At 35.4% G+C, this 26,883-nt stretch overlaps 1 protein-coding gene and 1 long non-coding RNA gene across 5 annotated transcripts in view; one reads left to right on the top strand and one right to left on the bottom strand.

Annotated features, from left to right (window-relative positions):
• Positions 1 to 18,950, top strand: part of CGL1 (alpha-1,3-mannosyl-glycoprotein beta-1,2-N-acetylglucosaminyltransferase) — a 39,890-nt gene extending 20,940 nt beyond the window's left edge. For all 4 annotated transcript variants that reach the window (XM_086440798.1, XM_086440796.1, XM_086440797.1 and 1 more), the window contains 14 exons: positions 1,770 to 1,804; positions 1,913 to 1,989; positions 2,120 to 2,165; positions 2,349 to 2,411; positions 11,591 to 11,657; positions 11,727 to 11,795; positions 11,900 to 11,969; positions 12,076 to 12,137; positions 13,204 to 13,294; positions 13,386 to 13,479; positions 16,556 to 16,618; positions 16,692 to 16,730; positions 16,812 to 16,982; positions 18,614 to 18,950. In XM_086440798.1, the coding sequence (XP_086296924.1) occupies positions 1,770 to 1,804; positions 1,913 to 1,989; positions 2,120 to 2,165; positions 2,349 to 2,411; positions 11,591 to 11,657; positions 11,727 to 11,795; positions 11,900 to 11,969; positions 12,076 to 12,137; positions 13,204 to 13,294; positions 13,386 to 13,479; positions 16,556 to 16,618; positions 16,692 to 16,730; positions 16,812 to 16,982; positions 18,614 to 18,730 (1,064 nt within the window). In that variant the 3' untranslated portion in view covers positions 18,731 to 18,950. The remainder of the gene's footprint in view (positions 1 to 1,769; positions 1,805 to 1,912; positions 1,990 to 2,119; positions 2,166 to 2,348; positions 2,412 to 11,590; positions 11,658 to 11,726; positions 11,796 to 11,899; positions 11,970 to 12,075; positions 12,138 to 13,203; positions 13,295 to 13,385; positions 13,480 to 16,555; positions 16,619 to 16,691; positions 16,731 to 16,811; positions 16,983 to 18,613) is intronic.
• Positions 18,951 to 20,189: 1,239 nt separating this feature from the next.
• On the bottom strand, positions 20,190 to 23,077 carry LOC147404730 (uncharacterized). The gene is made up of 3 exons (XR_015177884.1): positions 22,757 to 23,077; positions 20,929 to 20,997; positions 20,190 to 20,426 (listed from the first exon to the last, which is right to left on the bottom strand). It is a non-coding gene; the product is annotated as an uncharacterized LOC147404730 (long non-coding RNA).
• Positions 23,078 to 26,883: the final 3,806 nt, after the last annotated feature.

Genomic DNA, 26,883 nt, shown 5'->3' with positions numbered 1-26,883 from the left:
GCGCATTAGCCACTAGCTCTACTCAAACAGCAATAATCCATGGAGATGACACCTCAAGCTTTGAGATTTTCAATAATGAGAATCCTATTTAACGCATACGATCTGAAAGATGCTACCTTGTTCTGGGTATCCCTATTAGGAAGACCCCCTCTCCAAAACTAATGCTCTTGGTTGGTTTATTTCTTTGGATCAAATTATTCAGAGGGAGTTTATTGCACCTAATTGATGTTATCCTCATAAGGAGGATGGTGAGTCAGTGGATCATCTCCCTATTCACTATAGAGTTTTGCATGTGTGACTTGGGATCATTTATGTCCTTGTTTGGTATTTTTGGTGGTTTCCCAGGATCCTCACAGTCCTTGTTTGAATTGTCGACTGAGTTGGGTTTTACCTTCTTTGTTTCAAGGACTGTGTGGATCTTAACCCCATTTGCTGTATATTGGGGTTAATGGAGAGAGGGAAATCATTGTGTTTTTTATGGCAAGGAGCAGTTAGAGCAAGAGATTATCATTTCTATTTTGAGTTATGCTTTATTAGTGTACATTCAAGGGAGTCTTTTTTGAAGATATCTTAGGCAGATGGGAGTGGGTTTGCTCTATTTCTGCTGTCTAGAGTGGTCATTGGTTGGGTGTCTCTCTTGTATGTTGGGTTGGTCAACTCAATAGCCTTTTTCTTCATGGGTGAAGGTTTAGTGGTTAGTTAGGTGAAGGTGGATTCAAGGGGATTTGAACCTAGGGCGTGGGAACAGTACTCGTCTTACCAACTAGCTAAGTTGGCACTTCAGTCTCAGCAGCCTTTTACTGCATATTTGTTTTACTTATATAAAAGAGAGAGTTAATAGTGAGCCATGAAACATTCTCAAAATTGGGCTTAGACCCACAGCTTAGTTGGTCTGACACATTGCTAAGCAACTTTGAGGTCGTGAGTTCAAGTCCAGCTTACCTATCAAAAAAACTAAAATAAAAAAATTGAAACATTCTCAAAACAATAGAACAAACTTCTAAGAAGCTTGATTTGTTTGAAAGAAGCATCCATAAACACCATAATGTCATCTACAAATCGGTGGTGGGAAATCATTGGCTCCCTTCATTGATTGCAAAACCAGACAAATTGCCACTAGGAACCTCCTTCCAAATCAATATGCCCAACGCCTCCACAACAACCTTGAAGTGGAAAAGGGATAAGGAAGGAATTCCTCTTCCTCAAACATCTGGAAGTTTTGAAGAAACATCATTGGACTGCCATTCATTGAGATGGAGATGCACTTATTTATCCATCTAATCTACCTATTACTCCCATACCATCCATGAGATAGATTTAAAAACCCTAACTAATATGGTCATAATGAAAGCCGATTGAAGTTTGGAATCAATGCTTTCATTTGCTATCAGACCTCGTCCAAGATACGACAATCCTTAATGAAAGCTCCTTGCTCTCGACCAACCATACACGGGATAACCACTTTGAGCCTCAATGTTGGCATCTTGGATATTATCTTATAGTGGTGCCTACTGAACTAATTGGCCTAAGATATGAAATGTCCTCGACTTCTTACCTGTCGAGACAATAGCATAAAATCCTGACTTAGTCTTTTGCCGTCTTTTCAAATCATTTCTTCTTCATATCTATTTATCCGTCTACAATTTCTTAGAAATAAAGTAATGAATCTTTGAATAGGCTTGCTGGATATCCATGTTTGGCACCTTATGATTGACGTCCACGATCTCTGTGCCGAAGTTTCACAATGACTTTATGCGTTCTGATTGCAGGAAAAGGTGTGCAAAGATTGATTGACAAATTCCAGGTTTGGCAGGAGCTAGAATTCCACTCGTTTTTCTTTCTTTGCTAAAAATGTTTAAGAATTGTGTCGTATTAATCTTCAAGTTTGTCTTACTTCTTTAAAAATTATAAGGTGCCGGTAGCAGCTGTCGTGGTTATGGCATGTAATCGCCCAGATTACCTGGAAAGGACAATTGAATCTATCTTGAAGTATGGATTAAATTCTCCCAACTTTTTTTTGTTTCTTACTGGATTTTATTCTTCTGATTATTCTTTCACTCCATGAAATTATCATATTTTCAATTGACCTATATGTGACACAATTCATCCTTCCTTCCAGATATCAACGTTCTGTTGCTTCAAAATTTCCACTTTTTATCTCTCAGGTATTTACATGGAAAGTTCTTTATATGACATACATTTTAGGTACTTGGGGACAATGAATGAAGTTCTAATTTTGCACCTAACTCAAAGCTAAGAGATTCTTGAATTTTTTTTTTTTTTGTTTCTTTTGTTTTGTACTTATATATAAAAGAAGGTGCAACTGAAATGGTACTATTCTGTTCCAGGATGGGCCGGATGAGAGTGTTAAAAACAAAGCTTTAAGTTATGACCAGCTAACCTATATGCAGGTAAAGTGTGTGTTTTTTCTTTACTGTGGTTGATACTTTCCATCTTTATTATCCTATTGATTATTGACTGCATTGCGACTCCTGATTTTTTATTTCCCTGGCAATGTTATTTTCAGAAAATAAACTTTCTGTAAAATGTTACACATTATCACGGTTTTTGTAAGAAACAAATAGCTTTAACATGCTATGTCCTCTCAATTGGTATATTATTATACAATCTGATGTGCTTTGTGGATACTTATGTTGTTGTTAGCATGTTATTCTGTTTAAGAATTCACCAGGACAGTGAGTTTTGTTGAGTTTATTCCACCCATTCAAACTTTAAGTTTTGGACAATATTACATTCTTGGGTGTATATCTGAATCTAGTCAGAATGTTATAAAGATATGATGCCAGATGCATCAAAAGATGGTGCTCTCAAATGAGAGGAGGGTGGGAAGGGTTTGAGGCAACCAGGACTAGCCTTTTGAGCATATTTTTGTAACTTTGTCGCAGTTGGTTTTTTTCTTTCCCTATACGGACAGTATTTTATGAATGACTGTTTTTCAGTTGATGCTTTGAAGCTCCAAATCCATGGTGTGATGCCATTTTGGAAGAGGGACTCTTCCTTAATTGGCGTGTGATACCTGAGAACTCTGCATCTTGTTGTTTAATATCCAGGAGACATTTTACCACCCAACATGTACAAACGGTTGGTGTGGATTGTGATTTTCAAACCTGATTTCTCGTCCCAAGCACTCACCGAGATCAGCTTGACTCGTCCGGGTCATCTCAGCTTAGATGAGTCATCATGTTTAAACCAGTTTAAATAATTTTTAATAAAACATTTATTATTTTTTCAGTCATAAGATGTAAATATAGATATTCAATCACGATTTTCATATTGATCATAAATATTTAAATCATGTGGCTGAGCTATCAATCTATCAAAAAGCAAAATCTACGTGGCGTGGCACTGTTCTAAATTAGCCTCATTAGTTGGGTTATGGGATGCTCTATTGGTTCCTTCTCAACTTCCTATTTAGGTTTGCTCCTTGGAGGATCTTATTCAAGTAAAACTATTGATCTAGTCATCAAGGTTTTTGGTAGGCCAGGTTTTTGTCTAAAAGAGGGAAAGCAGACTTCAATCAAGAGCATTATTGTTCCGGTACATTTCATGTTTCTGTTTTCTGGGGTGTCATTTCTATAAACTTCCACCCTATATGTAAGTTGAACGTTGTGTCAATCAATCATTTTATAATCTCGTCCTTTTCTTTTGCCTGAGATATTTGGGTATTTCTTGTTCCTGTTCTATTTCAATTTATCTTTCCCTAGGCTGATTTTCTCTCTTTTTTAGGGTTGGCAATCCTTAGCTGAAAATATTCTATGGAGTTTTTAATTCCTTTTGCAGTTTGTTGGGCCATCTGAAGTTGTCACATATTTCAAGTAAAGGAAAAAAGGTTTCCCAAGAGGTTATCATTTGCATTTTGCATTGTAGGCCTTATTTTCTATTGGTGAAAATGCTTTGAGGACTTTAATATTGATTTATATATTTAGTTATTTATTTTTGAGGATTTCCTCTTCAGATTGCAGTTGGTTTGTAAGAATTGCTACTAGGCTCGATTGCGTGTGCATATTAGCTTTAATCATTATTTCTAGGGAGTTCATAACAACCTCCGTTTATTCTTTATTCCTAGTAACAGAAATTGTTGTGTTTAAGCTCTTTGGTTCTCAATTATGTTGTTGTTCTTCATTTCACAGTTCATGTGGTTGTGATTTTGTTTTTGTAAGTGAGTCTTGATGTTTGTTTTATCATTTTCTACAATTTCAAATAAAAAAATTCCTCAATAGTTCTATCATCTGCACAATGTTTCCTTGATAGATGTATTAATTTTCACACTGATCGAAAGCCATTTTCCCAGAATCACATGCCATCGTCCTAGAGGTAGAATTAAAGATCCACCAGTTGATCGGTAAACAAGATTATTATTGTTACATTGTCGATTACAACAGATTTGACTTGCACTACCATGACTTTAATGGAGTTGACATAGCATCTTCGGTTAATACAGTTAATGCAATTAACTATGTATTGTTTGAAACGATCACTCGCATTCATCAGTCATCTATTGGGTTATGATTGATCAATGCAACATTCCATTCCCCCCGATGCAGCTTATAATAATACCTGCTCATTGGATAGACCAAATCACTTGGACGATGTTGAAGAAAAAACTAAAGAATGAAACTGTACTCTCATTACCTATCCAATGGAGGTGCCAATTGCGATACTTGTGTCTAAATTCAAGGTCAATTAGAGGGTTTGAGCAGGCACATCTCAACAAGGTGGTTCCAAATCCAATGTGAACCTTAAACATTTCTACACTATCAACTGGTACCAAAATACAAACAAGGTTTTCTATTAAAGATAGAAAGTAATATCCTGAATATCACCAGTGATGCCACTCTTCAAGGTGTTCTATATCACCAAAGAGATCAAACATCACCAATATTATTCTAGATAATACATTATTTTTGGAAGTAACCATAATTATCTTTATAGGCATTCACTAGCTCTTTAATAGATCACATACACATATGTATTTAATTGTAGTAATTTTCAATAATTTAAAATACAAAAAATGTATGTGTGATGAACTTCCATTTTCATTCAATCCATCTCTTTATCCATCTATCTGATCAGTTTGACTTACATGGCATTAGCCTGCAACAATTATCATTCTTTTAATCGAGTCATTCGACATATACTAGAATCAATATCCCTTCGAGAAATTCTCAATTTATCTATCTATTCAATCAATAAAGGCCATCTTTTTGACTTCATTTAGACAATAACTAATCTTTAATAATCTATACTCTCGTAAAAGATGCTAGCAGCTGATGAACAGTGTTTTGTTTTGTTGCTTGTTTACTGCCACCTGTTAGGAGTTCCAAGTTCTTGTCTAAAGGGGGAAAAATAAATCATTTAAAGTGTGTGGACTAGCATTCCTAACTACTTATCTTTTTTCATGTTGTGAGAAGTGTTGAAGTGCAGTTGGATAGAATTTGTCGCAACTTCTTTGGCATGAGAAGGATGTGAAGAAGAAATTATTGGGAATAATGTCTTGTAATGTTTTACTATTTCCTAGTTTCCTAATTTTCTATTATTTCTATGCAAGGGCATTTATATCCATTCACATATTGGTTAATATAAATATCGGCCAAGCTCTTAGTATGAGACTTGACAATTACTCTTTTACAATTCTTCTTGGTATCAGAGCCCTATAGGATCCATCGACAGCCCCTCTTTGGATTCTTTCTCCTCGGTTTTGGACCCTTGAAGCCTCATCGCAAGCCACCTACCCTTTTCTCTTCTCCTCCCATCTACCCCTTTAGATCTTTGAGGCCAAACCCCTAGCAGTAGTCTTCGTTGGAGGTTCTCCCCTCCGGGGGCTCATTTTTTCTTTTTTGGTCTTAATTGCATGTTGCGATAAGGACCTTTCTGTGCGATTAGGTCTATGCAATAGGACTGGACCATACTGTTAACTGGCTATGTGATAAGGGCTGCATTGCTTGCTGCCATTAGGGTTGTATTGCTGGCTGTCCATGCGATTGGACTGTTCTACAGGCTGCGATTAGGTCTGTAATGCTGGCTGGACTGCACTGCTGGTTGTCCATGCGATAAGGACTGTTCTACAGGCTGTGATTAGGTCTGTACTGCTGGCTGGGCTGCACTGTTGGCTGTCTATGAGATAGGACTGTTGGCTGGATAGTTCTGCCCCTACTCTATATGACAGAATTGTTGGTTGCTTCTACTCTATGCTATATCACTGCTAGCTGGGCTATGCGACAGGACTACTGGGTGCTCCTGCTCTATGGGAAATCAATGTTGGCCGGTTTGTATGATAGGGCTGCTGGTTTCCCCTGCTCTATGCGACAAAACTCCTGATAGAGCTATGCGATAGGGCTGCCCTGTTTTTTGTGCGATTAGACTGCTTTTTGGACTGCCCCTACTGTTTTTCAAGTATTGCATGGGCTGTTTATGTTGTTTCTTGGGTCGTTGAGTTGTTCTTTGCCCCTTTGTTACTCACACATTGTATTTAGGCTGGCAAGAGCCCTCCTTCAAGTCAAATCTTTAGCTATACGATTTGCTCTTCGACTTTGAGGAAGACTTTCACTATTCTTCTTGATTTGAGGCTGCTGTGAGTTCAAGTTTCTTGCCTCAATTTTTTCCTCCTCTCTAGGTTTCTAATAATCTCTTGGTTCTCGCACCCTAAGTGTATGTCGATTTGATCCTACACATTTTTTTTCCTCAAATTGTAGTCTTCCTACATTTGATTATTGATCTCCTATTTTTTATACATTTGTTGTTGAGAGTTATGACATCACATCAGTCTTGGTCTCGGTTTGTGATACTCTATTTGAAAAGTAGATGCAAATCTGGATGGCTTTTGGGCACTGTTAATATTTGTCGTGGCCGAGAGGGCCATAGTCGTGGTAGAGGGAGTAGTCTTATTTGCAATCATTGTGGGAAGACAGGCCATGAGAAGGCCCGTGCTTTCCACTCTATCTTCATTTGTTGAGCTCTACTACCACTCTTTCGTTGGGGCATTTAGCTCCCTTTGCTGCCACTGTGGATTCCTCACTTGTTCCTACCACTGTCTCTCCTAGTATTGTTGATTTACACCAGCTTCAGACCTAGATTGCCATTATTGTTTGTGATCAGATCAACGCTCATACTCGCTCTTTTTTGACTAGCCTCGGTTACCATGCCTCCAGGTATATTTTCTGCATTTCATTTCACTTATTTTGGTCCAGCTCCCTTGACATGGTTTACTGATTTTGGTGCCTCTGATCACATGACTGGTGAGTCTAGCCATTTTACTTTATTTATTTTTCTTGCTACTCATAGGAAGGTTCACCTTGCTGATGAGTCCCTTACACATATGCAATAAGGGTACCATCCCTTTATCATATGGTATTTCTCTTGATTCGGTTTTCTATGTTTGTCACCTATCTCTTACCCTTTTGTCTGTGAGTAGTATTAACATATCTCTAAATTGTTCAGTGACCTTTTTCCCTATTCACTATTCTTTTCGAGACCTGATTTCGAGGAGGATTTTTGATAAGGGGTATGAGAGGGATGAGCTGTACCTGTTTGGATCTCTGTATACTACTGTTTTGGCTTCTGTGCTACCCTCCTCTGGGAGTCATACTTTCACTTATCAGTTTTTAGATTTGTGGCATGTTCGCTTAGGACATGCTAATTTTCAGCACTTATATTCTTTATTTCCTATTTTAAAAAATTCTTATAGTGGGCATAAGTTTCAATGTTTTGTGTGTGAGCTTTCCAAACATACATGTATTTCTTATATCCTTCGCATGCATCGGTTTAATAGTATGTTTGATTTAGTTCATTCTGATGGCCTTTCCCTATTATGGTTGTTACTGGTCATCAATATTATGTTACATATATAGATAACTATTCTCGTTGTACTTGGGTCTATTTGATGCGATTTCGGTCTAAAGTGCTTACTAATTTTATTAACTTTTAAAAAATGATTTAGACCTAGTACAATATCATTGTTAAAGCCCTTCGATCTGATAATGGAGGTGAATATATTTCTGATGGGATTCGCTCTCACCTTCATGAGCATGCCTATTCCTACACTCTTGAGCAGAACGGGGTGGCGGAATGCAAGAACCGTCACCTTATAAACATTGTCTGCTGCTTTGTTCGAGAAATGCATGTTCCTAAGTTATATTGGAATATGGCGGTCCTTACTGCGGCATTTCTTTTTAATCTTGTTCTGAGTCGCACCTTAGGGGGATAGGTGCCTCTTCATGTTCTTCGCCCTGATAGCACCCTTTTTTTTATTACACCTATAATTTTTGGGTGCACTTGCTTTGTTTAAGATCGACTCCTCATCGCACGGAATTAGATGACAAAGCCATTCGGTGTATTTTCTTAGGCTACTCATCTATGTCAAAGGGGTATCAGTGTTATGATCATGTTTCTCAAACATTCTATGGATGTCACTTTTTTTGAAAATGTTCCCTACTTTTGTGTCACATCTTCTTTGCAAGACTTTCTTCCTTTGTAGGACTCTTCTTTTACTCTTTCTCCTATAGTGATGCCTTCTCCGGTCTTTTCTCCATCTTCGCCAATGCTTCAGGTTTACTCACGTCGCCTTCTCCCCTCTCCAACCTTGCCAATCTCCTCCTTGGACTCAGGTATATTCTCTCCTACTCTTGCTTCTATCTCTTATGTTTTTGACTCTTACTTATTGCACTTTGCAAAGGTAAGTAGGGGGTGTTGCTCATTTTTATCAGGCCTATCTTGCTGCCATTTCTTCTATTCGAATTTCTCAGTCTTTTTCAGAGACTTTATGAAATCCTCAGTGGATTGCAGCTATGACTACTGAGATGGATGCTTTGTAGAAGTATCATACCTGAGAGTTTGTTCCCTTTCCCTTCGGAGAGTGGACTGTTGGTTGTAAATGAGTTTTCACTGTCAAGTATCTTGCGGATGACACTGTTGATCGATACAAGGCCCGCCTAGTTGCTAAGGGATTTACGTACTATAGGAAAGGAGTTTGGTTCTACATTTGCTCCTATAGCAAATTGTTTTACTATTCGCCACCTTATCTCTTTAACTGCACGTCATTCATGGTCTCTTCACCAATTTGATGTGAATAATGCCTTTCTGAATGGTGATTTGACTGAGGTTATTTATATGAACCTCGTTTTTAAGTTTCGTCTTCAGGGGGAGTATTCTAGGAAGGTATGTCGCCTTCTCAAATCTTTGTATGGCCTAAAACAGTCTTTTCGAGTCTGGTTTCAATGTTTTTCTGAGATCATTTTATTTATGGAGTTTTTCAGATGCCACTTAGATCATACATGTTTTGTTCGTCGATGATTGAATGGTCGTTGCGCGATTGTTCTGGTTTATGTGGATGATATTATCATGACTAGAGATGATGCCTAGTGGATTGGAAGGGTAAAGATGATATTGGGTTATGTTTTTGAGGTTAAGGACTTGGGTCTTCTTAAGTACTTCTTGGGGATAGAAGTGGTCTATTTTAGCCATGGTATTTTACTATCTCAGTGCAAATACACATTGGATCTTCTTCAGGACACTGGTATGCTTGGTTGTCGTCTTGCTTCCTCCCCTATGGATCAAAATCATCGCCTCTATAATGAATTTGGAGATCTATTACTGATCATTCTTTTTATCAGAGACTCGTAAGCCGTCTCATTTATCTAATTAACACTAGACCATATTTGACTTTTGCGGTTAGTGTGATTAGTCAGTTCATGCATGTTTCACGCACTTCTCATCTTGATGTTGTTTATCGTATTTGTATTCTTCACTACTTGAAATCGCGTCCTGGTCTTGGGTTTTTCTACTCGTTTACTGCTCAACCTCACTTGTTTTCCTTCACTAATGTTGATTATGTTGATTCTATTACGAATAGGAGATCTACCTCTAGTTTTTGTACTTTTCATGGTGGTAACTTAATCGTGGAAAAGTAAGAAATATAGTGTGGTTTCCCATTCTTCTACTAAAATTGAGTATCGAACTATGGCCCTTGGTACATGTGAGCTTATTTGACTTCAATTTTTGCCGACGAGTTGGGATTTCCTGTTTCTGATTCCTCTACATTGTTTTGCGACAACAAGTTTGCTATCATGCTTACTCCTGACTCTGTCCTTCACGAGAGAATTAAGCACATAGAAGTTGATGTTCACTTTCTCAGGGAGAAAGTTCAATTTGGTGCCCTTCAGACAGTATTCGTATCTTCTTAAAATTAGCTTGTCGACATGCTAACGAAGTCTATTAGTCCTTCTATCACTAACTCTCATTTTGTTAAGCTAAGCGTAAGTGATATATTTGTACCATCTTGAGGGGGAGTATTGAGAATAATGTCTTGTAATGTTTTACTATTTCCTAGTTTATTTCTTAATTTTCTATTATTTCTATGTAAGGGCATTTATGTCCATTCACACATTGGTTAATATAAATATCTGCCAAGAAGCTCTCATTATGAGGCTTGACAATTACTCTTTTACAATTCTTCTGAAACATCATTGGGTGAGTTGGAGGAAATTGTGTATACCTAAAAAGAATGGTGGTTTGAGGTTCAAAAGTTTCGGTTCGATGAATTCAGTGTTGTTGGGGAAGTGGTTTGACAATTATCACATATAATTTTGATAGAATCTATTCTAAACAATTCATATGCATGATTTTCAACATTAATTATTTTGAAATCTATATAATCAAGTGATTAAAAACCAATTTATAAAACCAGACAGCTATTCAATAGAAATCCCAAATTCTTACATGATTTTGGGGAGATTTGTGGATAAAATCCTGTTCTTAATCTATTTTACTTGAGCTTCTCTTTGATCTAGCTGAAATTGTTTGGTAAATTAAATCAATTTTTTCTTAAACTCATTAAATTATTTCTTCAGATTACAAAATTTGTATCTGTAAAGTGCATACCCTCCTGAATCTTGCAGAATATTTCATTAATTTATACAATACCTGATTACTTAGAGATTAGCAAATAAAGTAGGTCTTGAGGGAATCATTTTGGGTTGCAAAATTGAAGATCTACATCCATGGGTGGTACACTTGAGAGATCTCCTTGTTAAAATTCAGCCTGATTGGTAGAGTACAACTGCTTGACCTTTTCTAGACTGTTTATTAGATATTTTTTTCCTCAAAAATTTGTGGAACAAGTTAGACAATTCTGCTCATCTTTGAGGCGGAACCCTTTGGATGGTGTGCTCCCTGATCCTTTGCATGTTTCTCACATGACATATGTTGTGCCGTATATATATATAGCAAGCAAGTTAATGGTTAGTAATTAGTCAGTGAAAGTGGGTTTTGAACCCGGTGTGTGGTATCAAACAGTCACAGACTTTAACCAACTTAGCAAGCTGACACCTTCACCATATATTTACCTAAAAGGTATAACTTAAATCTGCTTGACAATTCGATTACTAAGGTATAGGTTTACTCTTTTGACAATTCTGCTTCCTTTATGAGCCATCATGAAACAGTGTTGTAATAAAATTTTAGTCGTTAATAGCTCTTCGGTAACATAACTGAAAAGGTTGATACCCTGTACAGTATCCTTAATATCGGAAATCAATTTCGAAATTCTTGAGTTACTAGTTTCAATCGGTTGCAGCATTTGGATTTTGGACCTGTGCATACTGAAAGGCCTGGAGAACTGATCGCATACTATAAAATTGCAAGTAAGGATTGCTTTCTTCTTCTTCTTCTTCTTCTTTTTTTTCACAACTCAAATCTGCTTTCCTTATTAGGTCACTACAAATGGGCATTGGATGAGTTGTTTTACAAGCATAATTTGAGCAGAGTAATCATCTTGGAAGGTGCAGAAAGTTTTGCTTAATGCTATGATTTTGTTTTATCTCGTTGTTCCATTGTACAATGTGGAATACTACTCATGAAGCAACAATATGTTATTGAAATACAGATGACATGGAGATTTCCCCAGACTTTTTTGACTATTTTGAGGCTGCTGCAGCCCTACTGGACAATGATAAGTATGTGTCTTAATGAATGGAAGCTCTTACGGGTGATTTAAATTTTCTTTTCAAGATTCTAAATGTTCATCTCTTGCATCCTTTTCTTGATATGGCATCATGAAAGGACCATTATGGCTGTTTCCTCATGGAATGACAACGGACAGAAGCAATTCGTGCATGACCCCAGTAAGTTCATCCAAATTACAGCACTTCATTTCATTTTCGTCCCTTATCATTCTAAAATCATGAGCACGTTGAATCATGAACATGCTCATCATAAATAGTATTTCAGATTGTTACTGATCATAAAAAAGAAGTCGTCTTTCAAGCATGTCTCACTATTAACTCCAAAGCTTTGAAAAGATATAGGGTAAGTTACACTTTGATCCCCTGTGTTTGGTATAATTTCATGTTGACCACCTAACATTTTGACAATTGCACTTACCTCTCCTTTCACAAAAGGTGTTAAAGTTCAGATGTTATTTTACTATCTTATCCTCTCATTTTATTTTGTTTTATTAAAAAATAAAATTTTAAAACTATAAAAATGTCCCCATCTAAGTATGCAGAAGTAAAGTCATTTTTTCACAGGGATATTTTTGTTTATAAAAAAGAATAACATTTTAAAAAGGGTAAAATGGGGCTTTATAGGATGTAAAAATCATCTCTTAACTGTTTTCCATGTTGTAACCCTGGCTAGGGTCAAGCCATAAATACGTAAATTTATATTGAACCACAAAGAAACGGAAAATGACTGAAGGAGTGGGTTGAGGTTGGAGCCCAACTCATTGGCCTCCTGCAGCCAAACAGAATGTTTATCCTTACAACAATTTGCTTCATCAATTAACACAAAAAGGGTCACTAGACCCTTTTTTCTCACACAATTAAACAACAGAAAGTCCAAAAACAGGGGAGATCTAGTTGCAACATTTGGAGAAGGGAATAGGAAATCTCTGGAGTGGGGTGCTGAGATTTTTGTGACATTCTTCTTTCTCTCAAACTTTGTGAAATAACTAGTTTGTCCCTGTGGACTGCATTAGGGAAAATAATACTTATCCAGGTAGAATGCTAACTTGTTTAAATTGAGGACATAAAAGGTCCAGTTAACATAAATTTATCATTCCTGTATTGTATGTTGTCTTGATTATCAATCTTTCATGGAAATCTAACACTCATAACAAGATTTCTCCACCATGCATTTAAAAACGAAACATAGAACTGTGTTATCTGACCTATTGATACTTTCCTGCAGAAATTCTTTACCGCTCAGATTTTTTCCCTGGTCTTGGATGGATGTTGACAAAATCTACATGGGATGAGCTATCACCGAAGTGGCCTAAGGCATATCCTTCTTGGCATACTCTGTTTCAGTTTTTAGATCAAACTTTTAGATGTTTTTGTCTATTTGAGTGCCATTCCTTGACAAGCTTATACTTACTGGGACGACTGGTTGAGGTTGAAAGAGAACCACAAAGATCGACAGTTTATTCGTCCAGAAGTGTGCAGGACATACAATTTCGGTGAACATGTATGTATGTTTATTTTATGTGCAAAGCATTGTTGACTTAGACATCCCGTCGTTGGGCTAACTTTACAATATTGACGTTGTCTTAATTCTTAATTAAATAGCGATCTCCCAATATATGTTTCTCTTTATCTGCATTGGCTATTCTAGTGAGATTTCTAAATGGGATAAGTGTGCTTCATTTGGGATTAGAAGCCCCTTTAAGATAGGCCCTTCAGGTTTGGAACTGGTAACATGATTGAATTCCCAATCCTTTTGGTTCCCTAAAATATAAATTCCAAGATATTCTATCTCCCATCCTCTTAGGGAAATGGATGATAAGAAAACCTCTTTGATCCACCATCTCTTGAAGAGACCAGCACAATGGATTTTCATTACATTTTTCTTCTAAAAATCTGATTTCTTCTCCTGTTGCCGATCATGGATTTGGTCCTTTATAGGATTTTTCGTAGACTCTAAATCTGATTTCTTCTCCTGTAGCTGATCATGAATTTGGTCAGTTATAGAATTCTTTGTAAACTCTAAATCTGATTTGTTCTTCTGTTGCCGATCATGAATTTGGTCAGTTATAGAATTCTTTGTAAACTCTAAACACTTCATAGCTTGGGTGAACTTCATTTGAGGCCCAATCCTTATTCCTAATTTTCCATATTTTCTTCTAATCACTCATTTGGGTATCTCCTCCCATAAAAAATATAAAATTCATTCAATTGTCTCTAAAATTTTCCAAGATGAAGTACTACAAGTATATTAAGTTTTTTATCTTGAACACCAGCATTTCCTTAGAGGCTTCTTTGGTAGAGAAATGACTAATAGACCAGGAAATTGTAAAAAGATGAAACTTTTGTAGACTGACCTTGTTGAGTGATGGCCTTCATTTACTATCCTTCAATTTGATCAATGAACTTCTTGGGAACTGATGCAAGACAATGAGGGAAGAAGATGAAATAAAGGTGGTAGGGGATTTGATGGGATTTGTTAAAGACTTGGGCTATAATAGGGTTACCTTATATGTTTAAGGTAAACACAACAAGGTTTGGTTGTATGGTTTAATTATAACATTTTGTAATTATGGTTTGGGGTTTATGTTTTTGAGGTTAAGGAAAATGTTAAATGTTGAGATTTGTAGGTTAAGGAAAAGGGATTTCAAGAATTCAAGATTTAGGAATTCAAGAAAATCAATAATTCAAAACAATCAAGAAAAGAGAAATAAGATTATAAGAGAAAGAGAATGGATAGAAGGTTAAGACCTCGGAATCACGCCAAGGATTTCTCGGAATCACATCAATAATAATGGAGAACCCACCCCAAGAAACTCCATTGAAAGAAACTAATTCTTTATTCATCAAAATTATTCGTAAAATAAATCCTAATACAATCTATATATAAAGAAAAACAATATAAGAATCCTAATAAAACTAAAATATTAAATAAAGAACCTAATCCTAGAGTCTTAACAAGATTATACCATTAAAATAGAAATCAAATCAAACAAGGATTTGATCAACACTCAAATAAAATGTAAATATATATATTTTAAAATTGCTACTACCCTTACAACTAATAAGAATTAGTGATGGTATAATTCTCATAATTGTGAATAAATTCAAGGCTATAAATACTCTTAACAATAAAGTCCCTGATTGAAAATAAATCAGAAAAAAAATCCTAAAAAAAAAAAAAAAATTCAACCTTTCAATCTTTGATGTCCCCATCAGTTCTCCTCGACTGGGAAGATTTCAACAATTGCAAAATAAAATTGTTGTAATTCTCCAACAGATGAAGGCTTGATAGTCTTTGTGCAATCCAACTATGCTATGCTTCGTTATACGAATTGATGCATCTCAGGGTGAAGTTTTCCATTTTAATTCATCTCGGAGTGGGTTCTTCAATTCAATTTCTTCCTTGATGTAGAAATCATTGAACCAAATATAGAATTGCAGGGCTTGTACTCTCTTTACTCTATCGTTGCATAAGAGGCCAGTGCAGAAGACAAAAGATCATTATGAGATTTCGTCGCACTCTTCAAGATTTATTGGCTCCTCCAATTTCTTTAGCGATGACTCAAACTCATCAAGCACAAATTCTTTGTCAAGAACTAATGATGCATCACACTCATCAATCTCATTCTCTGTGAGGTCATACTCATAGATTTCTTCCTTGACTTGCTTATTACTCACCTTCAATTTAGGCCTATTGACGTCGATCTCATATTTTTTGTTCTCCCAGTTTGAGCACTCTGATCTATAGTGTCCAAGACGATTGCACTTGTAACATAAGTTTTATTGCTTGAACTCTTTATCCCGATGTTCACGTAGTTGTTTGTGTTCTTTGCTTTCCTTTATATTACGGTCACGAACACAACGAAAGTATGCTAAAGAGTGGCACGTTCAACGTAAGTTTGACAACATAGTTGTTAACTTCTTTGAAAACATGCCTGTCAGGTCCATCTTTGCTCGGCGTGATCTGCTAATTTGCGTTGCCTGAACTTAGGTTCTATTACCAATTTGATGTAGGACGGTGAGGTAAGAAGATGAAATAAGGGGTGTAGGGAACCTGATTTGGGATTTGGTTAAGGATTTGGGTTATAAGAAGGTTACCTTAAAAGTTTAGGTAAACCCAAAAGGGTTTGGTTGCAGGGTTTAATTATGGTATTGTAGAATTATAGTTAAGCGTTTAGGTTTATAAGGTAAAGGGTTGAGGTTTTGTTGTAAGTTAAGGAAAAGGGGTTTCAAGAATTCAAGAAAATCAAGAAAAAAGAAATAAAACTAGAAGAGAAAGGATTTAGATAGAAGGATAGGACCTTGGAATCACACCAAGAATGATGGAGAACTCACGCCCAGAAACTCCATTGAAAGAAATTACCCCTTTCTGCATCATGCACGTGTTCAAGATTTGGAAACTACTCGTTAAATGTTTCACCATTAAGGTCTTGTCTATCATGGATGTAATCCTAAAGTGGACGGGGTTTCTCTGATTTCAATGTCCATACTTATTCATATGAATTTCTCTCTACCTTCTATAACTTCCCTCAATTGAAGTTCTATTTCTTGCCTACTTAGTTGAGATTTCAATGCAGGGTTCTAGTATGGGACAGTTCTTCAAACAATATCTGGAGCCTATCAAGCTGAATGATGCCCATGTAGGTATCATCTATTTTAGATTGTCTATTTTTTGTTATTCATGTGATTTTTATTTTTGATCTGTTCTATCAGGTTGATTGGAAATCAATGGATCTGAGTTACCTGGCGAAGGTAAAGTTATTTTCCAATGTAGTTACTTGAAATGAACATATTTAGTTGTTTGTGTGCAATAATACATATCTTGCTACACAGGACAACTATTTAAGGCACTTTGCGAACATTGTGTCAAATGCCAAACCTGTCCATGGGACAGATGCTGTTTTGAAGGCATATAATATAGATGGCGATGTGCGCATTCAGTACAAAGACCAGGCAGACTTTGAACGGATAGCCCGGCAGTTCGGAATTTTTGAAGAATGGAAGGTAACTTAGTCTCCCTTTTGGCCTTTTGTTTCTTTATTTCCCCTACACTTTATCTTGGAAAGCAGATGCCTGAATTCTTCCTACTTCTCGGTTGAAGCTCTAGTTTGTGATGTTCCATGTAAGGATTGAAGTATGTTTGGCTTTCACTGATAATAAGTAAGAAATTACTGGAGCTAAGATAAGTAGACGGGCAGTATCCATTTCTGATGGAATTCACACAACCTAATGCAGAAACGATGAAGTAAATAACTATGGAGCTGTACACAAACAAATACATCTAAATTTTCTCTTCCAAAAAGATCCAAAGTGCAGATATTTAAGTTGAAAAATGTGAATGCCAAACACCCTTGCATGCTTGCTTCAAGTTTGCACTTATTTGTATATGCTTTTCATCTTCTCAACAATCACCTTGGCAGTAACATGACTTACTCCATTAGTTGGAAATGGGACAAAGTGTAACAAATGGGTAGGTTCAACCCGTAAACTATTTAAGATGGATTCATCTGTTGATCTGTTACAACCATTGTTGTATGTATTAAAGTTACATGGATCGAAGTAAAATATATAAGATTATTAATTGGGGAAGAAACAGAAAAATGAGAGAAAGGAGGAGAATCCAAAAAGAGAGGAGAGAAAAGAGAGTGTGACGTGAGTCATAATTCGTGGTTACTATTTACAGCATCCTTTTTTGCTGTATTTCTGGTTGCTATTTCCTATTAGAAATATAGCAAAACTGCCCCCATAGACCTGTGAAAGAAAAAGAGTAATTATTCTCCTGTCCCACTCAGAAGTGACAAATACAATATTCCGTTACTACCCCTATTTTCTCATATCTTCTGTCCTTAAACACTTGCCCTCAAATTGAAGCATAGATGTCATATGTGCACAATTCTCTTGGAACATTCAGTAAATAATCACCAATAATAGCAACTGTGATTTTTTTTCAGTGAGGATGTTGGCACTATGAGCAGCTGTACACATTCGATTTTTCAATGAGGTGGAAATGATTTTTTTTTTCCCTTACAAAGTGCAATCCAATTTTGATACTGGGTTTGATGCAATGTAGGTAGCAACTTACCATCAAGAAAAGTACAGTACCCACTCATAGAACAACAAATCATTTGAGGAACCAACCCAATCAGCATCACAATAAGCTTTCGTCTTCAGATATTCGTGGTTTGGCTGGGAGGAATTTAGATATGAAATGTTAGACATCACCACTGTTTTAGCCTTTAATGTCATCACAACCTCAAAGTGCTTGTACAATTTTTGAGGTGTTTCAAGTGGACAGGCAGAGATGGATGGTTAGTCTCCAGAAGTGCCCACCAAGTATAACTCACAACAAAATAAGTTTATTATCTATTTAAAAGATGTGATAAGTTTGGTCATTAACTTGCTTAAATTATCAAACTACCTTGTTTTTCTGATTGAGATATTTGTTATGGACTAAGTATCCCATCTAATTTTGTACAAACTGACAGAATTTCTGCTCAGAGAACTTGTTTGATTCCATCTCTGCTGAAAATTGGGCACAATATTTGGTAGAATTGTTCCAGTAAATATCTAAAGCTTCTAGCATGTTTCCAGACTTGTGAATGTAACTATTTTTTTTTTTTTCCTTCTTTTTCCAGGATGGCATCCCAAGAACAGCATACAAAGGAATAGTAGTTTTCCGATACCAAACTTCAAGGCGTATATTCCTTGTTGGCCCTAGTTCCTTGAGGCAGCTTGGAATTGAACATGCTTGAGAGCAAATGAGATTAGTCATTACAGGCCAGTTCACTTATTTTGCTTTAGTCTGACTGTTTCTTATTTTTATTCAGGTAATCTAAATTTGCTATTGTCCCCAAATCTTAATACGTTATAGAGTTATAGATCAAAGCAGGGGGAAAATAGGAATGTTGATGTTCTTTCTAATGTAAAAGATGAAAATTCTGTTCCAATAGCTGTAAACATTTTTTTGTGTAATAGATTAATAGTTTGTTTGAAGCAAAAGAAGAGACGACAGGTATAGCGGAGAGAATTCCTTACGTGGTAGACAACTGAAATTCAGGTACAGTTTGCTATACAGGCTGATATGACAATAAGAAAGTCCAAATTACTGGAGAGGCTGTTACTCCACCTGAGTGTTCTACTTGCTTACATCATCATTATTCATGATAGCCTTATTCCAAAATGTGGGTTCAGCTGAATGAATCTTGTTGCTTCTTAGTTCAATTCTCTTCAAATCTATGTCTTTTGATAATTCAAATGTGTTCATATCTGCTTTCGCTAATTCAATCTACATCCTAATTGGGTTTTTCTCTCGCTACTTGTACGATCCTTCTAATTGGGCCTATTATTGGTCTTTGTTGCTTGTGATGATACCATCTTATACCGATTTTCTCTTAGTTTATCACCCATGGGAAGAGGAAGGGTGATACTCCTGCATTTTCATGAACGCATTGATTTCTAATTTTATTTATGCAAGGAAATGTCATGAACATGTTTCTTGATTGCCCATCAAATTTTGAATAGTAAAGTTTTTGAGTTTATTAATGCGGATTTATTTTTATATTTTTGGATTTATTTTAATGTTTTATTAGCCCATGATTTTATTATAGATTTTTTTAAGGTCGATTAATAATTTTAGTGTCTTTTTATTAAGTTTATCAGGGTTGGAAATTTAGGAGAGATGAAATTATGAAAATTAGAGTATTTTTGTAATTTATCTAAAATTTTCAAATTTTTGTTGTAATTTTTTATTGGAGTATTCGTTTGACAACGATGATATATATATATATACACTATTGAAGTCGAAAAATAATAAAAAAACAAATAAATCTGAATAATTTTTACAGTGTCAAGTTCAATATTTTTATTATAGAATACAACAATTTTTCAAAATTGTCAAACTTCATTACTACAACAATGGATAAATATGGTTTTTATTGTCGAACGACACTTTTAAGGGATTTTACGGTGGATATTTACTGTTATATCTCTTTTTTCATTTTCTTTAACAAAATTTCAGGTTCTTGGAATTCTTAAGAGGGTTGCCCATTTCCTAATGCTAACCCACTAACCAAAGCATGCTTGTTACCTGCACAAAAATAACATTTGATATGTTAAATATGAAATTAAAACAATATACAAGAAATCTAAAACTTTCCTTTATTGACATAATATTATTCACTAATGACATATGGATGATGACATTGACTTGCTCTCAAAATATAGAATTAAAATCCTACCAAAAAAATTAATTTTCTGATAGTTACACATTGGCTTATTTTAAGTAACGAATACAAAGGATAACGTGAATTGCGAGGAATGAAATTATCTTCATCATAGGATGCTGTCATCTGGGATCACTACACTTTTTAGAACAATAATTATTCCCCCACTAATAATGTACCCACAATCTTCCCTGTTTCCTTCTTGGACATTGTCTCTATTAATAATCTACAAAAATACAGAAACCCCATATCAGCTACACAAGATATTAGTTAGACACACAAGAGAAGCTAAGAATAAGCATTATTATAAAAAATGAAAAGTCAGGAAGCCAAATTAAGAAAATATGTTGATCTAAAAATGCAAATACAGAGAATGAGATTTACAAAAAGAATGATACCATTTGGGTATTTGTTTTTAGGGAGAATAATATTATAACATATTTAATGCACCATAATCCGATACCACACTTTCCCTACAAAGTAAATAAAACCGATGATACGCAAAATCTCCAAAATGTGTTTCTTTATTCAATTCTAACTAAGCTAATTATAAGAATAAGAATTTTAATGCACCATAATCCTTCAAAATATCTGCAATAGAAATTATGAATTCAGTCCAAGTATTATGCACAATGGAAAAATCAGCATTGCTTAGAAACTTAGGTTCAACCAAGTAGAAACTACTATATTTTCTGATGTAGAAACAAAGTAAAAGTTTCAGGACTTGCCATTCAACACGTTGCTCAACCACATGGTTGTTTGGAGCCTCCTCACGAAGATATGCATTTGTCAAGAACCTGCATGGGCATTGATGATAAGAAATGGATTTTAACATACCAAAGTGGTATTCTGATAAATAATTTGCAACGTCTAATTTCACACATCAGGTCAGCGATTCGGTGTAGCAGTGGGAGTAACTATAACTATGAACTTTTTGGGTGGATAAAATGTCTAAGATCCAGATCATTATGGGTAAGCCCATTAAGAACCTAGATACCTGAGAGGACAAGCCTCCTCATAAACTATCTAGAGATAAGAATTAACCAAAAAGCACAATTATCATCTTTACCTATAAAAAAAACAGCACAATGAGATTATGAGGGTGGTCTGGTATCCAAACTTCTGATACGATTCCAAGAATCCAAGCTATGAAGTATAGACAGAGATACTAAGTAGTAACTGCATCTAGAATGGGTTGGACACAATTGTTAGTGTCAAAGCTGGTGTCCAACATTCATCCCATGGAACCACATTCTGCTTCTTATTAGAAAGATGCATCCATGTAGAGCAGAGTCAAAAGAACAGAAATGAACTTAAATAAATTGATTCCATTGAAGAACAATATCTTTGAAGTGCGCACAATTAAACAGTCAATACTTACTCTTGACAGTATTGAATTTGCAATCTTGATCCTAAATCAGAGGATTGGTTGGAGAGAACTATCTCTTTTACTCTTTAAGAGGTGTTGGAGGATTATGGTTAATTTTATGGAAGTTGCAAAGGAATTCCTTTGTAGTAATGCATCCTCCTTTTTATGATGAACTTGAAAGAATTCAGTATGCAGATGCTTCAAAACGTACATACCATACACTAACATTATATTTGTTAATTAAAGCTGGTTGGGGTCCTGCCTAGCCTAAAGCTTACCATCCCAAAAAATGATGTAACCAGTTTGACTCTAGTGATGCATCCCCAGAATTTTGTTAGAGAACTTACTAGGATGAAGATACCATACTCTGCAACATACATTTTGTTAGTTAAAGCTAGTTGGGTAACGCCTGAACACTAAACTATCATAAAAACAATAAGAAGTAATTAGAGCTCTTAAAGCTCAGCGACTGAGTATTCGACGATGTGTTCCCATAGAAACAACTCTTTCACTCTCATAATGTTACTACAATTGTAATGATGGAAACTCAACTATGCACCAGAAAAGACGTACAAAATCTAGATAAAGCCTCTACCACTGCACTCAGCAATCACCACTTAGAAACAAATGCGATCAAACAAGTAAGGCTATAGCAAGTGCATGCAAGTAGAAATATTATAAGTGCACTATCCATCTTCTTCAAGTATAAATATGAATTCAGTCCCCTTCAGAAAACACCAAGAAGTCATAGTTCAATGATTGTTATAGCCAATCCCCTGCAAGAACCATGTCTATATATAAGAGGAGTAAAAGCTGATCACTAATCCTGACCAAATTAATATCAATCCATTCAATCCACAAAAAATAGCACCAGAAATGTTCAATTTAGATGAGATGATCCAGATTAAATTCAAAATAACGAATCCATCAGGTAAAATCAAATTCAAATACAGATGAATTACAGTAAAATTAACTAATTAATAAACAAATCTAAATAAAATGACTAAATTTCAAAAATTTCAAGAGTAAATGCAGCAAAACCAGACCATCAAAATGGGGAGAGAGAAAAAAATCATACTATTTTACTAATAATACTATTTGTTTTTTGAAAAAAAAATCAGAAGAATGAGAGAGAGAGAGAGAGAGAGAGAGAGAGAGAGAGAGAGAGAGAGAGAGAGAGAGAATACCTCAAGTTGTCTCGTAGTCGAAGTCATCTCCTACTTGAGGTCGCCGCCTCGTTCCCTCTCTCCACGGTTTCTTCTTCATCTCCTTCGTAAAAATCTCTAGGGTTTCTGTGAATTTTATTACTTGGGGTGTAACTAGTAATAGTTGGTCTGCCAATATCATGTTTCTTTGGAAATTTTGAAAATGACGAGGACAAATTTGGAATGAAAATTTTCGTCTCCTCCCTTCCCTCCTCATCTCTCCATTTTTGGGGGGAACAAAATTCTGCATTTGTTCCCTTCTCTTCCCTCCTCACTTAACAATCCAAACAGGGGAAAAGAAGAGAAAACAACATATTTTCTCTTCCCTTCCCTTCCCTCAATCCAAACACAATGTTAAGTATTTTTCTTGTTAGGATTTTCTTTTATAGTAGTTAAACACTTTTTTTTTTGGATCATTTTAACAGAGCTTTTGGAGTAAAATTTACAGAGTTGTCTGGATTCTTCTTTGAGTGTTGGTGCATCCAACTTGGTGGTGTTGTGAAAATCATCATGGTGATCATCATTTTTTTCTGTTAATCTTATTCTTTTTTTTTTTTCCTTCTGTTTTTAACCCATCAAGATTCAATATAGAACCTATCAAGAATTTTCTAACCCAATCATGAAACCAACTCATAAAATTTTGTTTTCGTAATCTTCAAGAAATCAAGAAATCTTGATTATTGTTTATCTTGAACTCTTTACTTAATCTTTAACCTACATATCTAAGCCCATAAACCTATACACCTAAATCTGTAATCTTAATTGCAAAACGTTAAAATTAAATCCTACAATCTAAATCTTTTTGAATTTTTCTTAAATTTTTTGAATTTATCCTAAACCTTTTAACGTAATTTTATTGGAGCTTAAATCTTAAACTAGATTCCTTACTCTCTTCATCCTCAATCAAATTTCCTACATGCCTTAATACCAACAAATGAAATGCATGTAAATGAATTTAAGCAAGGAAAGGAAACTCCATGGTTTTGGTAGAGCTTTTTGATGTTCTCTTTTCTGAATTTTTTTCGAATAGTTGCTATGAATTTTGTTATATAATAATTTCATGGGTAGTGTTCACTTGGCATTCTCAAATTCCCATATCGGTATGCTGGCATGACCATACACGTGCCAATTCTTGAGAGTTATGACGGGGCTGGCACCTTTCACGCCAAAAAAAATTAAAAAAGAAAAAAAATCTGACATGTCTACTCTAGTAAAGAAAAAAAAAGTAATTATTTTCAGAGATTTAATATATAATTATAAAAAAAAAAAAAAAAAAAGGTAGATAGTGTTGCAAAATAAATACAATTGAAAATGCACAACATCAATACACCCACCACATCTCACATAGGTGTAGCGCGCTTTTGTTTTTTCTCTGAGGGGGGGACATGGTTTGGTTCTATCAAATGTTGTGGATACCCTTTGGTGGAACTACTACACAACTAAAGTTGGAGCGATTGAATATTTCTAGAAGCTAACTTCTGGTATGTGGATCTACCAAGATGTGATTCATAGTAGTTATGTTCAATAATATAATAGTGCGTGCACCATGTTGTTGTTTTTTTCCATTAATGGGAGAAAAATCTTTACAAATCCTCATTTAGATGGCATTCAAACCAAATTTCCACCATATCAGTTAGTTGAACATGAGTGACTTAGCAATTTTATTCATTTTAAAATAAAGTGAAAGAGTCTCAAAGGAAAAAAAAAAAAAAAAGAAGCAGCCTTGTGGTTTTGGAGAGGACTTTTTTGGTTTTTGTATTAAGAAGTGTAAAAATACATCATTGCCCCAAAAGGACTTTAAATGTACTTTGCTTCTTTACTAAAAAGAACAAAATTATTTAGAGGACCCCCGCAGAAGGATTTCTTTCTAAATAGTTCTTAAGTTTTGCACATTAGCTTGACATGACATTTAGTAAATTTTTTCTTTTTTAATGGTCCCTTGTACTATCGAGTTCAGAATGTTTACTGTCAAGCTTGACGCTTTTTTATTTAGTGTTGAGTTCACATTTTTTCCATTGAACTCACCACTATTTATTGTTGAGTTCACTACTTTTTATTTAATGTCGAACTTGACGCTTTTCTAATTACTGTCGAGTTCACCGTTTAAAAAAAAAAAAAAAAAGTGGCAAAACCCACACCCATTTTCAATTTTCAAGTTTTTCTGAGTAAAATACATGGAAAGATCGATTAAAAACTTGAGATAACAACTTGTTTAAATGATTTCAACTCAAAAGAATCATTATTAATCTATTTTCATCTAAAAACTAAGGAAAAAAAGTTAAAAAACCCCTTGTTTTTAACATACATCTTCAAAATATTTGAAAAAAATCCTTGAAAATAGTTTCTTCTTTCTAAAATCCTTTCTGATGGAATGGAGTCTCCGAAACTCGATTGAGGTGTCAAAAATCCAATTTTTGGATGAAAACGATGAGTTCAAATGGTTAGGGCATTCAATCGTGAGAAATGTGGGAGATGAGGTCCAGGGATCATTTAAAAAGAAAAAAATTTATTAAATGTCCTGCCAAGCAACCGTTGAAAACTTATGGACTATTTAGAAAGAAGTACCTCCACGAGGGTCCTTTAAGTAATTTCCCCAATTATTAATGACATCTAATAACACACCCCATCAAAGGTGGCAACAAAAAAATAAAATTAGTGAGAGTAGTGGTCTGAAGTTGCTATCATCACGATTATGTAACCGTCTTTCCTTTGAGGAGGTGGGATGTAGAATCTATCGAGGACTTTATAAATATAAGGAGATCAACTTGTGTAAGGAAAAGGAAAGCGAGAGAGAGAGAGAGAGACTTATGATCTCGACTCAATCAATTGCATGTAGGACTTTTCAAGGAGGTAGTGCGTGTGGCTGTGAGATTAGTCTCGCGATACTCAATATAAGCAAAAACATGATTTATGGCTGAATATATATATGGGAGTCTGGTCATTTAAAATCGGACAGGGCTTGCGATTGATAAGGAAAGATGTAGTCACAATAGCCATAAATAAATCAATAGAATTTGGGAACATGTATCCCACAAAGAATAGTTATATGAGATGGGTGCCACTTAGCTTAAGTGGTAAAGGTTCACCTAGATTGAACCCACTTTCACCTCCATTAACCACTAATCCCTTGCTTAAGAAACTTCTCTGAGATGACAATTCTTATGCTCTGCAAAAGGAAATGAAAGGAAAGAAAATTGAAATGGAGATAATAAAGAATAGGAAGTGAAGTGAGCTTCTCACACCATTATTATTATTAGATTAAAAGATAGGAAAGGTTAGTACATTGGAGGCAGAGTACATGTAATTCGTAACCACATTGGCCAAAATCTCCATCTCTAGTGGATCCATTATGTCTACGTCTCTAACCTCTTTCAATCCATATATTTATTTCCTCACGAGTAGTGCGACTTGGAGAAGGCATGAATACTACACGACAATAAATACCTTCCAAGGGGGGGGGGGGGGAGTTTTACCATATTCAAGGGACCAAAACCCTTTTGTTTCTCGAAGAGAATGTTTTAGAATCTTATGAGCAATTACCTTATGTGGAGAATATTTTTTGTAATGCACAAGATCATGACGCTTGGCACCATTCACCAACTTGGTATGCACCAAACTTTTCTAAAGTACCGAGTTCGAGGAACCGGTAAATTTACAACATTCCCGCCTCGGGATAAGAACAATAATTCAGACTCAGAACTATATTTTGTAGTATGAGCTAACGACAATATCGAATCCCAAGGGATTATGGATTCAGAATAAGGTAAGATATGATTTGATTCAAAATTTAAGGGATTATCCTTAATTGAAAGAAGATCCCCATGTAATAAGGAATGAATGTGGACACATTCCATAATAAAGTGCACATTAATTCTTTACCTAAAAAGAAGGAATATTTTGTTTGGCAGACAAAAGAGTAAGGGAAACCTTATAAATAAAAGGAAGAGGAATGGTTGAAGGTAAGTGATTCTTCCTCTAAAATATAAATACTAATCTTGATATTAAATTCTAATTAGAGTGTCGGAAAGGTTGTGTTGCAGGCACCTTGAGGAACATAGGGAGCTGTAGATCAAAAAAGAAAGTTGAAGATCTCGAGGTAGTGTAAGAAA

Source organism: Akebia trifoliata, chromosome 4 (genome assembly GCF_017979445.1).
Source record: "Akebia trifoliata isolate Shusen 1 chromosome 4, ASM1797944v1, whole genome shotgun sequence".
Lineage (NCBI taxonomy): Eukaryota > Viridiplantae > Streptophyta > Magnoliopsida > Ranunculales > Lardizabalaceae > Akebia > Akebia trifoliata.
The sequence above is the reverse complement of the archived record's forward strand: the minus strand, read 5'-3'. Positions and strand labels throughout refer to the sequence as shown.